Raw genomic sequence first — 14667 nt, 5'->3', positions numbered from 1 at the left:
AACACCAGGCACAACATGTCTTGTGATAATGTAGCTCTGTTTGAAGCTGATCCATAAAGGTTCTTGCAACAATTTGTGTCCATGGATAAAACCTGGGTCCAAACAACAATAAAAAGTGGAAACATTTGACATCACCGCCACCAAAGCAGGCCACCGTTAGTTGGAAAGGTTATAGACTCTGTGTTCTGGGATGCTCCATGTATCATCATGGTGGATTATCTTCCAAAAGGACCGAATAAAAGCGGAGCATATTATGCTTCACTTTTCAGGCAATAATGGGATGAAATTAGGGCAAAGGAAAGGTGTGCTCTTTCAGTTTGATATTACATCATTGATCAAATCAGTCATTGCCATGACTACCATGGCTTTGAACCCCTTCAGCACTCCACTTATTCTCCTAATCTGGACTTCCATCTGTTCCTAATCATGTAGGAAGCTCTGTCCAGAACCCGTTTTGACTCAAACAATGTCATAGCTGCTTTTTGATTGTCATTAGTTTTAGTCTTTCTGTGTGAGGCTCAGAACTTATCAATCAGCCCTTGTAGCGCCCTGGATAATCAAGTATGATATACATACATACATATTCTACATTCCTTACAAAAATCATTCGCAGAGTTGCGTCCCCTGGACATGCCAGAAACCTATCATTGTGGGTTCGAATCCCGGTTTGCCCCAATTATGTTTCTAGGTTTGTCAGCACCATACCCGTGCTCGTGGGTTTCACTGAAGTGGTTAATGTCTGAGACCTGCATCACTTCGGGCTTTCCTCCCACATTAAGCTGACACGCCGTGATATTACTTGAATAATGTTAAAAGCGGCGTTAAACCCAACTCACATACAAAAATTATTCTCTACGACATGTCTACTGAAGAATAGTAAAGATTGAAAATGCTTCAGTTATCCACACTGAATAGCTACCTTGCACACAACATGGCAAAGAGTAATGTCATCGGAAGACTTTGTACACACATTAGATATCTGTATTAAACATGAGATGATAGGGCTAGGAGTTCAGGAATATGCATGTAAGCTCCGTTTATAGACACCTCCGTGCGGCTATGTATTCAACATGTCTCGCCTGCCTGTCATGGCAGTGTTTCCCTCTTTCCGTATTTAGTTGTATGAAATTGTTTCGTTCAAGGAACAACAAATAATATGTCTGGAATATAAAAGAGGGAATGATATCCAGGCTTTTCCTATCTTTTAAAAGCCATATTAGAGGCGTCTTATATTCTACACTTTGTAAATTCATTGACAATAACATTTCTAGTGCAAGATGAGGCAGTTTGTCATTGCTTAACTGAAGTGCTTGCCGCACTGGTATTCACTGTAATCGATGCATAGAGTAACATCTATGTGCAAATCAAGAGATAAGGCTGCTGTCATTTTTTGTTCATTCATGTCTTCAGTGAATGTGGAATATTTCGGTATGTCATCATCCATGTTTTGCATCAGTCACAGGCTCCAGGGCTACTGAATACTACTGCACTTACAAGGCTGATAGTTGAAATATTATCTTACTATGTTGACAGTTGACATGTGACATCTGATAGCAATAAACATGTTGATCCGAGGTAGAATAGGTCTTCAGCAACCTGTGCTTGCCGTAAAAGGCGACTATGCTTGTTGTAAGAGGCGACTAACGGAATTGGGTGGTCTGACTCACTGACTTTGTTTGATAATTTAGAGACAGCTGTCTTTTAGTTGGAGTACTGCTGAGTGTGGTGTTTAACAGCAAACAACAAACAAACATGTTTCACGCTCTCACTGTAAAATACTACTGCTATTTCTGGGCTTTTGACCATCTCTGGGAGAACGGAAGGTCGATGGTTTCGGTCTCTGGCTGCATCATACCAAAGACATTAGAAGATATGGTATTTGTTAACCTGCCTGGCACTCAGCATTAAAGGGTTAAAACTGGTTGGCTAAGAGTCAGTATATTGTGTCTGAGTGGGGCACCCATGTTAAACTGTGACATTGTATCTCAGTGGGCTAGTTCTATGAAACCGACATATACACATTCATCAATGCACGTCGCTCTATAGCGTGCAATAATCTTGAATGTGACATTCAACCCATTTCACCTCTTTTGAACGTATATGCTAACTTAGTATTGACTGCAGTGCCCTCAAATATTGTGTTCTACATTTTCAGAGGCGACTAGCAAGTGCTGCAAAGAAAGCCATTGCCAAGATTCCACAAAAGACTGTGAAGAATGGAGATAAGGTAGAGAATTTCAGACATGTTCATATATGTTAGATATTAATCCCGATAAGGCGGGACATTTCTTAAGATAATTCTCCCGACCCCATAATAATGAAAACTGAAAAAATAATCTGATAAGCAATTAAGACTTTTGTGTTTGTCACAATCAGGTTAAACAACAAGACCAGTGAGACAGGCTTAAATGTCATTTCTCACATAGCATAAACATATTTATTAAATAAACAGATCTCAAATGTATTCTTTGTTATTTTATTCCTTGTGCCAATTATTTGTTTTTAACCAAAACATCTGTAAACCAAGAAATATAAGAAGGCTTAAAAAACCACACTGTTTTTTATGAGAACAAACCATGGAAGGTTTAAATAATGAACACAACATCAACAAAACATTATAACCATGTGTTTACTTAGTATTTTATTAAGGATGTCAGTATTAAGGGTTATTTACTTTTTCTAAGATACATGTTTCTAAAAAAATGTATTTAATCTTAAGTGTACAAATTAGGAAAAATGGTGGTGTGCATTCTGTTGCTCAAAACCCTCAAGATAATTTATGAGTGAAATGCACGTTACTGTGGGAGAATATAGGGAAATCACTTACCAATATCACAATTTAATTTTTAGATATTTCATCAACATACAAATAAGATCTTCATCTATAAGAAAACGTCATAATTTTTCTATGTTAGTGCACAATATTTTAAGCTAATGGATGATACACCTGCATGTATATCATGGTACATAGTTCCCACAATTTCTAACATACAGCAATATTTCGTTGATGATGTGCATGATGTTAAATTCTCTTTTTGTGTGGTACATCACACCAACTATTTGACTCCTGCTGTCTTTTGCTTGGTTTCATCTCTTCATATAGTTGATAGACTGACTTGAATGTGTCGTTGAAGGAGTCCCCATACACCAGTGTGAGTTGCACAGTGTATGAAAAAACAGACTAGCAGACATCCTTAAGCTTCAAATTGAGGTGTTCTTTTTAAAGCTAGCTTTCATTACAATGGTGTCATGACTTCTCCTGTATACATGATTTTAACACTTGACCACTGGCAACCCAGTGACTTGCATTCGTGTGTACAGCTATTTCAAAGTCTTGAGAAGTCATGACATCATTGAATACGTTTGTTCATACTTACACAAAAGGAACCGTGTCAGTTAATATAGAGCTAATGCAAATTGACAAATATTTTCTGACTACAGAGAAATGTCAGGTGTACCCTCAAATAAATATTGATTGTTTCTTGGAAATATAACATTGATAGATGAGACTTGGTCAGGAAAGCATACAACTGTATGGATAGGAACTTCTGGTTTGTTATACCACGACCTTTTAGGTCAGGGGTATATAGTTATTCCAAGGTTCCGTCCGTCCATCTGTCCATCCGAAAACTTTGTCCACGCGATTTCTCTTAAACTATTCAGTGGATTCATCTCAAACTTAGAACATATAATCTGTGTCATATGGAGGGAGCATTCAAAAGAAAAAAATGTTTTTATTAATTTTCCATTTTTTAATTAATTTTTTCAAACCCTAACCCTATCCATTATTTAATTTGAAACTGCTGACACACTAGGCGGGTCGGGGGTATTAGTGAGCCACGCTCACTTTTGCCCTTCTTGTATATAGCAATGTTTCCATGTAGATTCTTACACCGACAGAGACAACTACCAAGTGATGAGAGTAACTTCTTTAAGAGGCATTTCCTTAATAACAGTGTTAGAACCTACACTGAAACATCGCTCCTACTTGTAATAAAGAAGTTGTTCATCCATATATCTTATCCTTACTAAGTAATGAGGGGTTTATATACATGATGTGTTGTGATAAGCAGCAGATTAACATTAAACACAACAGGTAATAAATAACAAGTAGCTCACAGAGAATTGGATGAACAGATGTACAGTAAGAATAACAAATAGCACACAGGTGAAGAAGTACACTGGTAATGAAGCCAGATGTAGTGGAGGGGTTAATGAGTTGGACAATCTGATTGCTTGATTTGATCTTCATAGGCAAACAGGATGTAATATCCTTAATCTCTGTTGATCAAAGGTTTGTGACGGCAGATTTCTATGGCCTCCCAGAGTTTTCTTTTTTGTGAAGTCCTGATGATTGGTAGAGAGGATTTGGACTTGGTCAAACTGAATTTGATGGCTAGGAACTCTTAGTGGTGGTCTGAGAGGGCTGATTTGCTTTCTGCTTTGGCTGTTGAAGTTGTTGGTTTTTTTTATTCTGCTATCTACTGGGTGGGATGTATCACCAATGTACCAGTCCATAGAAGTAGGTTGTCATATTCTCAGATGACATTTCGCTTCTTGCGTATTCATAGACAAGGGTGTTTGATAGTAAATGAGCATAAGATTTTGTTACTTAAGTCTTCCGACACCTGTGGTTCATATTTAAAGTAGCTGAACTTACTAACTTACTTTACTGTTTAGGGAGCAACTGTTTGGAGGTGTTTTTGTTTTGTCTTTTTTTGTGTGTGTGTGTGTGTGAGTGAGTGAGTGAGTGAATGTGTGAGCGTGCGTGCGTGTGTGCGTGCGTTCGTGCGTGCGCGTGGAGATAGGGGGGTCAGTTTTGCAGTTTTTTAATGGAGTTTCTTTCCAGCATAAATTGTTTTTTTAGAAAAATAAAAATAACAAACTGTAATGTTTGGACACTTTGATATTGTGTTCTGTACAGGATGGTGAGGGCATATGTAAAAAAAAATCAGTGGATCAGGGACTTAATCATTTTATTAAGGAAAATACCCATCCCTGAAAATCAAAGGCTTGCTCCCTCACTCTGTGTATGCATTCAACTGGGCAGTGGATATGAGTGTTGTCATGGAATGGGAAAGTAATAGAGCTGCTATTGTTGTATGTAACACATAGCTTTTCAGCTGACAGCATGACCTGATCTGTATTTATTTTTCTCTTCACCAGGAAATGGGCACTGACTTTGACCAGTGTGCTGTATGCATTGAAGGATACAAGGCGCATGATGTCATTAGGACGCTTCCTTGCAAGTAAGTAAACTAGCAGAAACATGAACATGGGCAAAATAGGTCTCCCTTGTCCTTTACTTGGGGATTATATGGTTTGTGCGATTTGGCAAAATTGTGTTGAATGCTAATGTGTTGGTTGTCAAGCACTAGTTTGACTGAGGCAGACCCTGAGAGTATTCTGGCAGAGTGTAGGTCCCCAGTAGCGCTGTTTCTCGTAAGGTTTGACTGACTTTAGTGAGGATTGGATGGTGACAGTGTGTAGCCCGACATGCCCAATAACTGGGGTATTTTCTCATGCCATCAGTCACTGGCTTTGGGCTTTTGTCTGCCATGATATGGCTGTAGTATTGCTGTAGTATGTCATACTGTAAATCTGGAAGGTTTTACAAGCAGTAAAGTACTGTGAAAACTGCAATTGACACACATGCAATAGTTTCACGACACAGTAATATTTACAAACAAACCAACAACACAAAAGGAGACATCTTTATTTTATACACTCCACACATTGACAAACAAGCCAGTACAGGATTTAGTAAATAACATCCTGTTTCCTTACTCACCGTCAGTTGTCTTATCAGGAACTTTCACTAACCTGGCACATCTTGTTAATTTGCTTACACAACACTGCGTTGTCCAGATATACGCCAGCCAATCTATACTGTTAGATAGACATGAAACATTGCTGGAATATTGCTAAAAGTGGCGTAAAACCACAATCACTCACTCACTCAAAGTTCACTATGTCAGAAGAAGAAATCAGAAAGGATTACAACAAGTTTCAATGTAAATAGGTCATAAATGTCAGCAAAATGTAAAATATTTTTGAGAGTATTATATTGTATTGACACTTTTGACTATGTTCTCCATCATGTTCTGTTTATCTCCCTAGGCATGTATTTCATAAATCCTGTGTGGATCCATGGTTGCTGGATCAGCGAAGTTGCCCCATGTGTAAATTAGATATACTCCGAGCTTATGGGATGCATGTGAGTACCATTGACAGCTTCTGGTTGTTTGCACTACATAAATGTTTTTCTTTATCATGTTTATGTTGTTGACTCAGAATGATTGGAACAACTCACTTGCTGCAGATAATGGTGAATTTTTCTTTCATGCAAAATGATTTATGATAATTTGATGGATAAACTGTTCAAAGCGGTGTTTAACCAGACTCTGACTCTTTGAGCCTTTGGGGGGCACGGGTGGCCCAGTCGTCTAAGGCGCTGCGATTCGCTGTGCAGAGTTGCGTCCCTTGAACACGCCAGAAACCTATGATTGTGGGTTCGAATCCCGGTTCGCCCCGATTATGTTTCTAGGTTTGTCAGCACCATACCCGTGCTCGTGGGTTTCACCGAGGTGGTAAACGTCTGAGACCTGTATCACTTCAGGCTTTCCTCCCACATTAAGCTGACATGCCGTGATATAACTGGAATACTGTTAAAAGCGGCGTTAAACCCAACTCACTCACTCACTCACTCACTTTGAGCCTTTGTTGTATGTCTGCAGGTCGGCGGCAGCGAGGACAGTGTACACCCTGATGGGGAGAGTGGCAACGCTATGGGTCCTGTCGAGGATATTGAGCAGACTTCCGTGGGGGATGAGCAGAGTGCAGACGGCGAGGTCAAGGTTCTCCTCCTTCCCCAGCACCTGTGTCTCCACCATGGGGGTGAGACAAGCACCAGTGCTGGCAGGGCTAGTATAGATTCCAGTCACGTCACCTGTGATCCAAGTGAAGACTGTGCTCATTCCAGTGACTCTGAATGTACCGAGCTTCATTCGTTAATGGATCATATCGGGGCAGCAGGTGTAGAACCATCGTGTACTGTAGTCAATCAAAAAGACTCGGACACAGAAGGGGATTTATCAGTGTAGCCAGGATGCGCTGATCCGGTCTGTGATAAGTGTTGGATTCGGTGTTCCACATTCCAACTTAGCCATTGAGGAAACAGTGAAGATATTTCTATCAAGGAACCTTTTGTGATTAGCATAATCTGTGGATTAAGTAGATGTAGATATTGAAAGTGGTGGCAATGATGGAGTAATGGCACAAGGCACCATTGAATGTAAGTGTCTGTTTCATTCAGTGAATCAGTTGTAAATGGCAAGAAACTTGGCTCGAAGTCTCTAGACACTGCAGGTCTGTTGAGCAGGTTGTTGATGAGAACTCTTTGACAGTAAACAGTAAATAATTCAGGAAATTGCAACATGCAGATCTTATATAGCAATCTATGTGTAAGCATCCAGAAGGAAGATGAAGAATGTAACTTTGTAAGAAAACATTTTTTCTCTCTTTTTTCACTTTAGAAAACTTCGGTAAATAAATTGGTGTCTTTGTATAAAACATCAACGCTTTTGTAAAAAGGTGTTATGCGAAATTGATTTTGACAAGTTGATAGGTTATCAGTATATAATTCTTTAAACTATCATAGAGATGAGCATAAAGATTTAGTTTGGTGCAATTTTACTTAAAACTATTAAATTATTTAGGTAGATTGTGAGTTTACTAGTATATAGCTGGGTTGAAGTGCCTGCTCCAAGTTAATGAAAGCAGAATGCTTAAGATCCTGGTGTCAAGCAGAGAGTATCAAATGACATCACATGGCAGTGAATATGGAATCCAGCCCTAGTCGCAGACTAGATGTACAAACAGAATGCCAAAGACAATGCAAGGTTGGTGGAGAACACAGTGACCTTGTAACAGGCTGGACATATAGAATTGTTGCCAGAACTTGATTGGTCCTTGCTGTTGAAAATCTTTGAGTCGATGGTGTGGATAGTGGCACTTGGCCGTGAAGAGGAAAACTTCTGAAAATGGTGTGGTTCTGATTATTCTGTATATGCCATTTTCTGTGTCACCCTTCGTAATTTGTATATATTCGGAATTATGATATGTGGTTTGAACCAAAGTGTTTGTAAAGTCCTATCCAGCCATGTTTGGACAGAACTGTAATTTTGAATAGTATTTCAGACTTTGATTGTCCACGTCAGTTATCGTCATGACTTTAGTTGGAATTGGTTGATGCATGTCATCGTATCCGGATTTACAGTTCACCGGCATATGGCTGGAATATTGCTGAGTGTGGCATTAAACAACAAACAACAACAGTTGGGGTTATTAAGGTTACCCTCGAATGGAAAGTGCCACTTTCAGGTTTTCTTCAGTATGATCACCAAAGCAGGATCTGGCTATGGTTTTACAAGTTCACCTGTTCTTTCATCACTAAACACCAAGAAACATTAACTAGCTATGCTATAGTCTGCTTCACATTTTCACCTTTTCTTTGTTATTTTTGCAATGTTGTTGAAATTGATGTTCAATGTTGACGTTGACAATTTGTGATTCGGTGTCACTCTTTCTGTTACGGTATCTTTTACGAATCATTGACACTTATCATTCTTCCATCACTTCTGTGAATGTAGTCCTGTCTGTAGACATTCATGATTGTTAAGTATGAAGCATGTACTTTGTTGTTTTATAAGAAAACACCTTTTTCAATCTCCTTCCTATTGTATTTCTTGAATCTTTTTATCTTGTATGTATTTCTTACAAGTGTGAGTGGCTGATAACTCGCCCGAAACAAATGATTTGTTTGCATTTACACTGAACAGAAATGGTTGTCTCAAAAAACAATCACCCAATTTCTATGACTTCTGTTTCAAACATATATTAACCGACAACTTACACTACTCAACATTTGCTAAGGATAAAAATAGTCACCTTTGCTCAAAGGTGTTGTCCATAGCTAAAGTTGCCATGTCAATATTGGAAACCTGCATTTGAACATTTAAGCAACTTTTTGTAAATTTTCGAATTTTATTTCTGTCACAAATGTGAGTTTTATATTATTTCAAATCTTAAAAAGTACTACACAAAACTTCTTATATTGTTCAGATGCAAACATGTCTTTGAGGATAGCGATAGTAACATCTGTAAGATGCAAACATGTTTTTGAAGATGGCGATAGTCACTCAGTCAGTAGATACCATTGATTGAAAGAAATGCAGAATTACCTTCATGTGGTTGAAGTAAAACTCTCAAGTGAACATGTTTGCTTTCACACCTTCACAGGGTAATGACAGCTATTCTACATTAAGCATGCTTCAAAAGCCCTCATTGTTGTGGTGTTTCAATGATACTTATGTCCCGTGTGTAATCTCCATTATGTAGATTTCATTGAGTGTTCTTGATGTTTAACACAATATTGATCTTCTTTCAAATGTGTAGGGGTTGTCTCAAAAACCATCATGTCATTTTCTGATTATAAACTGTTCATTCCGAGTTAATTCATACCTTACATACAGTGTTATGGTTGGAGGGACAACACATCTTTCATACCAATACTACTGAAATTATATCTGTACAATTTCATTTCAGCGATGAGTTTTTGTAATTTTTTTCTATGTGTTTAGCACTGTAGAGAACACAATGTACTATTTGATTAGTCAAATTATACCTGTATTGGAAATTATATTGATATTTTAAATGACATCTTTTAACAAAGATGACATGAGACCTTTTCAAACAACCTCTTTTGTTAACTTGGTTAATACCTAAAGTGTTTATACAGGGAGTGTATGCTGATGGCATTTATAGCATACTGAATGATGGAGCAGTGTGAGGATGCTTCAACTAGATGCAGGAGACTTGAGAGATATCTGCTACAGAACTATCCTTGTTGCTTTGTTGGAAGAATGTTTATGATCATGTTTAGTATACTGTTTCATTATCATAATGCCCAAACACTTTCAGCGGAGGTGTATCAATGCAATGGTTTAGAATATCTATAGATGGGTTACATAACACAACACAAGTTTTTGATAGGTTCCTATTGACTGGTTGTTATTGGAAATATCCTTAGGCTTTTGTTGAATTTGGTAGTGATATAGAAGAATGTCTTATCAAATAAGGTGAAATCATGACAGTGTTCTAGATAATTCGGCCAAATCATTTGAAAACATGTTGTTTTCTAATTTATTCTGGACCGATTTCTGTCGTGTTTCTATGACAACTTCCAAGATGCAAATAAAGGCTGGAAACGTCTGTATTAGGATGACAACCAATGTGAAGTTCTAACCCAATATGCCTTAGGATGCAGGAAATTATATCAAAACACTTTCTTTTCAAAGACACTTCTTTGTTTGTTTGTTTTTCTTTTAAAAAAAATTCATGAAAATATAGTTCAAGCAAAACTATTAACCATTTGAAAGCATTAAGCAAACATTGTCTCATATTGTTTAAGGGACAACTTTAGGCCTCACTGTTTTCATTTCCTTGTTTGCATACTACTTGCTTGGTTTGTAGAGTGAAAATATAGACAAATGTGTGCAACTATATTCCACAAAAAATGTAGAGCAGGCAGGCCAATACAGGTGAGTAGAAAATTCCTCTAGTTGATATAAATGAAACATTGTTGATATCTAGACAATAAAATCCAACCTTTGGCAGTGACGTAGAGTCAATGACAGGAAGCATTATTCTAAAAGTGAGAATGATCGATGAAGTGTTATGATTGCTTAGTAATAATATTGGTGTTAAGTAAAAGTTTTTCTAAGTTGATTTATGATAATGTATTTGCAGCTGAAGTTACAAAAAACAAACGTTTCTTAACATCATGCTGTCGTCATGTGTTAGTCATCCCACTGAGTGCTACTCCTGATGAATGAGGTCAGGTCATTGTATTGTTACACCCAGAGGCTCTGTTCAATGGGTTGCACATCTTTCAAGTGTAGTACTAGCATTGACAGGTTCAGTTCATCCCTTGCCAGTAGCATGTGTCTGTCACATCCCTCCCATGTCACTCATTTCCTAGACACCTCAACAGCTTAACCATTTAGTTTTGTTGGGAGAGGGAATCTTTTGTTAGAGACGGGATATATTTCGGTCCCTAATTGAACACAATTTTTGTTTACTCCAGGAGTAGCTTAACACAAAAATAATTTCACCACACATTTTTTTCTGGATCTTCACCACTTGTTTGCTTTTGAAACAGGAGGCAAACTTATTTTATTGCAGTATTTTGTGGAACAGAATATTTTATAAAATGCCCCTCACCTCACAGTTTTATACAATTGGCCTCTTAAGCTCTAACTTCCTACAATTCCATTAAAAATAATAACTTTCCTCCCTGTCATTCATATATTTATCGTTTTGGCATTAGGCATTATGTATTCAGTCATAAAGACAATAGTAGCCTCTGAAAGATGTGTAACCTTTCGAAAGCCTTTACATACGTGTACTATATATATATCAGACATATTATGTAAATTTCAATTTCATATTATATAGCCAATGTACATTAATCCATTACAGTTGTGTTCAAAAGGATTTATTACTACCTGGTAGTGTGACAATATGCCCTATATGCCATGTATGAGTTAATATTCTTATAGCTTTATTCCTATGAACTTACAGCACTAATCTGTTAATGCCCTTTCTTAATCAAACACTATTGTTGCCTGCCTAAATAGCTATGTAAAGTATAGTACAAAAAGTAATACTGTTGGAATTAGTATCCAAGTGGTAAGGAAAAAACAGTATTTCAGAATACACAACCAGCTCTTTCAATATACTTTTGCTCTTCGACATGCTATATGCTTCGACCACCTTATACAGTTAGCCGATTCAGACTAGACCATCGTCAATCTCCAGTGTATCATGTCGCCATACTGTTTTGGTATATACCCTTGACACATTCAATACAACTGCTTCATTTTGGAGTCTGAATTGAATTGAGTGAGAGAAATTCAGTGCTAAGTTAATGATAGGAGCGATGGCGGTGGTGACGTCAATTCACAGCGAATGGGTACAGGGTGTTTATCATAATGGATTGCAGATAGGATACTGAGGATTATTGAGGATGAGTCTAGACGTACTAGACATGTTTCAGAAACCGAAATTACAGACAATTTCATCTGTGAGCACAAAGCTGTATTGATGTCAGCTTGTTTAACTGGACAGAGACCCAGTGTTGTCAGTGATGTGGCAAGACCATACTCCCCAGGCTAGGGATGGGTATTGGAGGTTTAAAGTGTATTACAATATTTTACGATGCACAAGGCTGTATTGCGATACATATCACAATATATTGTGTAATTCTAAATTTTGAATTCAGATACATGAATGCATGAATTGAAGTTCATAAATAGAACAAAACAAGATGCTGGTACAACATAATTTACTCATTCAAGAAATAAACAGCCATTTCGAAGTTCGAGATGCATGCTAGTGCAGTGAAGGTATTTGGCAAGTGTATAACATTAAACACATGATAAGAAATCGCTGTTTGAAATTACCCGATATGCCAATCTTTAAGAAATGATATTGTAATATGTATTGTCGAAAGAAGTAACCTCAATTTACCGGTAATACGACCACCCTTACTCCAGGGGTTATGGACCTATCTACATTAACGTCCATGAATCTTGGCTGATGTATACCACTTCTAAATGCCTTTTGGACTGACATATAGTCCCAGTAATAAAGTTCCCTAGTTTAGGAATCTATATCTACTAAAAATATAATAAGATCCAAATGGAGCCTAGAACAATCCTTGACGCAATTTAGACTTAGCAAATTGTAGACTTGAGTTGGGTTCCTTTTTTAATTTATTCTCTCGGGTCAGGGAGACAGACTAAATGCCTTTCAAAGATCTATGCCCATCTCACCTTTACATTTCTTCTGATAATCAAGAGGCATATATGTTTTTTCAGTCTGATATGGCTGCATCCTCTGGTTCTCTACAGCCTACAGTCCCCATATTCTGTATGCATGTCCTACATGCATCAATGTATGTGTACATGCATCATTTGAACCACCATTTTAAAAATGTGTGTTTGATCACATGACTGCAAGTCCATTGTAACATACTAACATTTACCATTCACCAATATTACTTCATAAACAAGACTACTAACCTGTTTGTTTTTACATCAGTGCTTAGCATGTTGAATTCATCAAGACGAACCTGAGAGAGGAATGTTTTGGTTACAGTTTATGTATTTGTTAATTGCGTTATACAAGGGTTACCTTTGTTTTTTTGTCAGCATGCACGTTATGTTCACTGTACTGAAATTCTTAATTGCAAAACTTTTAATTTAAGATGTTTACACAATATTCTGTCATGTCAATGCAGCAGATAAATATGGGACAGATTTTCTCTATTATGTTCATTCTGTAATGTACTTTGTATGGGATATGGTTTTGTTACTTTTCTTAAAATTTCTTGAAATTGATTCCACCCACCTTGATTCCGTTTGCTCAAAGTTTATTGTATTTAATCTTCTATAAACAATGAATGCATGCATTTTCAATATGGTGACAGTGGTGACACACAGGAGCTACATCCAGGACCTTTAGATGCTAGGCATGTAGGAATGCAGGATCCATTGTCAATATCAGGATTCGTTGTCAATATCTGGATCCATTGTCAATATCTGGATACATTGTCAGTATCAAGATACATTGTCAATATCTGGATCCATTGTTAATATCAGGTTACATTGTCAATATCAGGATACATTGTCAATATCTAGATCCATTGTCAAAATCAGGATACACCAACTTTGAAATTCTGAGATTTATGTGGTATTTAAGGTGAAGTAATATACACCACTTAGGAACTTTTTCAATACTGATTTTTAAACTGGTATCATTTGGTAAAACAGCTCTTGTAGGTGTATATGTGGTATTGGTAATATTGCATATCATGATGAAGATCCGGGGTAGAATAGGTCTTCAGCAACCCATGCTTGCCGTAAAAGGCAACTAAGCTTGTCGTAAGAGGCGACTAACAGGATCGGGTGGTCAGACTTGGTTGATGCATGTCATCATATCCCAATTGCATGGATCTATGCTCATGATATTAATCACTGGATTGTCTGGTCCAGACTCAATTATTTACAGACTGCTGTCATATAGATGGAATATTGCTGAGTGTGGCATAAAACAACAAACCAACCAACCAACCAATGACATTTCTGTATTATTTCAATCCTCACATGACTTGGCACATAAAGGTTAGAGAATAGATTTGAATTTTGTCATAACCTAGTTAGTTTGCCATTCTTCCCTAATGCTTCCCAAGTGCTTCCAGTTGCATTCAATGAGACAATTATCTTCAAGTTTAAATATATTTGCATTGTAGTGTATCAATGATGATTGAAGATAATTATGATTGATTGACAAAGCTAAACGTAATTTATGATTGATTGACAAAAGGCTAAATGTAAATTATTTAAGGATTGAAGTTGTATTTGTTGACGTTTATCAGCTGATGAAGACAGTGCCTCACGTGAGCAAAGCGCATCATGGTAAATTCAACCAATACAACTTCAATCCTTATATTGACAGATTCATAAATCTCATAACAAAACAATCAATTAAACATCAAACTTTAATTACTGAAAACAAAGTATATCAATGCGGAGAGTCATGATG

The 14667-nt window shown here is 37.3% G+C and overlaps 1 protein-coding gene across 1 annotated transcript in view; it reads left to right on the top strand.

Annotated features, from left to right (window-relative positions):
- The window catches only part of LOC124118282 (RING finger protein 150-like), a 34501-nt gene extending 20435 nt beyond the window's left edge, over positions 1-14066 (top strand). The window contains exons 3-6 of the mRNA XM_046480391.2: positions 2156-2227; positions 5167-5249; positions 6121-6217; positions 6738-14066. Of these exons, the coding sequence (XP_046336347.1) occupies positions 2156-2227; positions 5167-5249; positions 6121-6217; positions 6738-7103 (618 nt within the window). The 3' untranslated portion in view covers positions 7104-14066. The remainder of the gene's footprint in view (positions 1-2155; positions 2228-5166; positions 5250-6120; positions 6218-6737) is intronic.
- Positions 14067-14667: the final 601 nt, after the last annotated feature.

Source organism: Haliotis rufescens, unplaced genomic scaffold (genome assembly GCF_023055435.1).
Source record: "Haliotis rufescens isolate VD_foot unplaced genomic scaffold, xgHalRufe1.0.p SCAF_7, whole genome shotgun sequence".
Taxonomy (NCBI): domain Eukaryota; kingdom Metazoa; phylum Mollusca; class Gastropoda; order Lepetellida; family Haliotidae; genus Haliotis; species Haliotis rufescens.
This window is presented reverse-complemented; position numbering and strand designations above follow the sequence as displayed.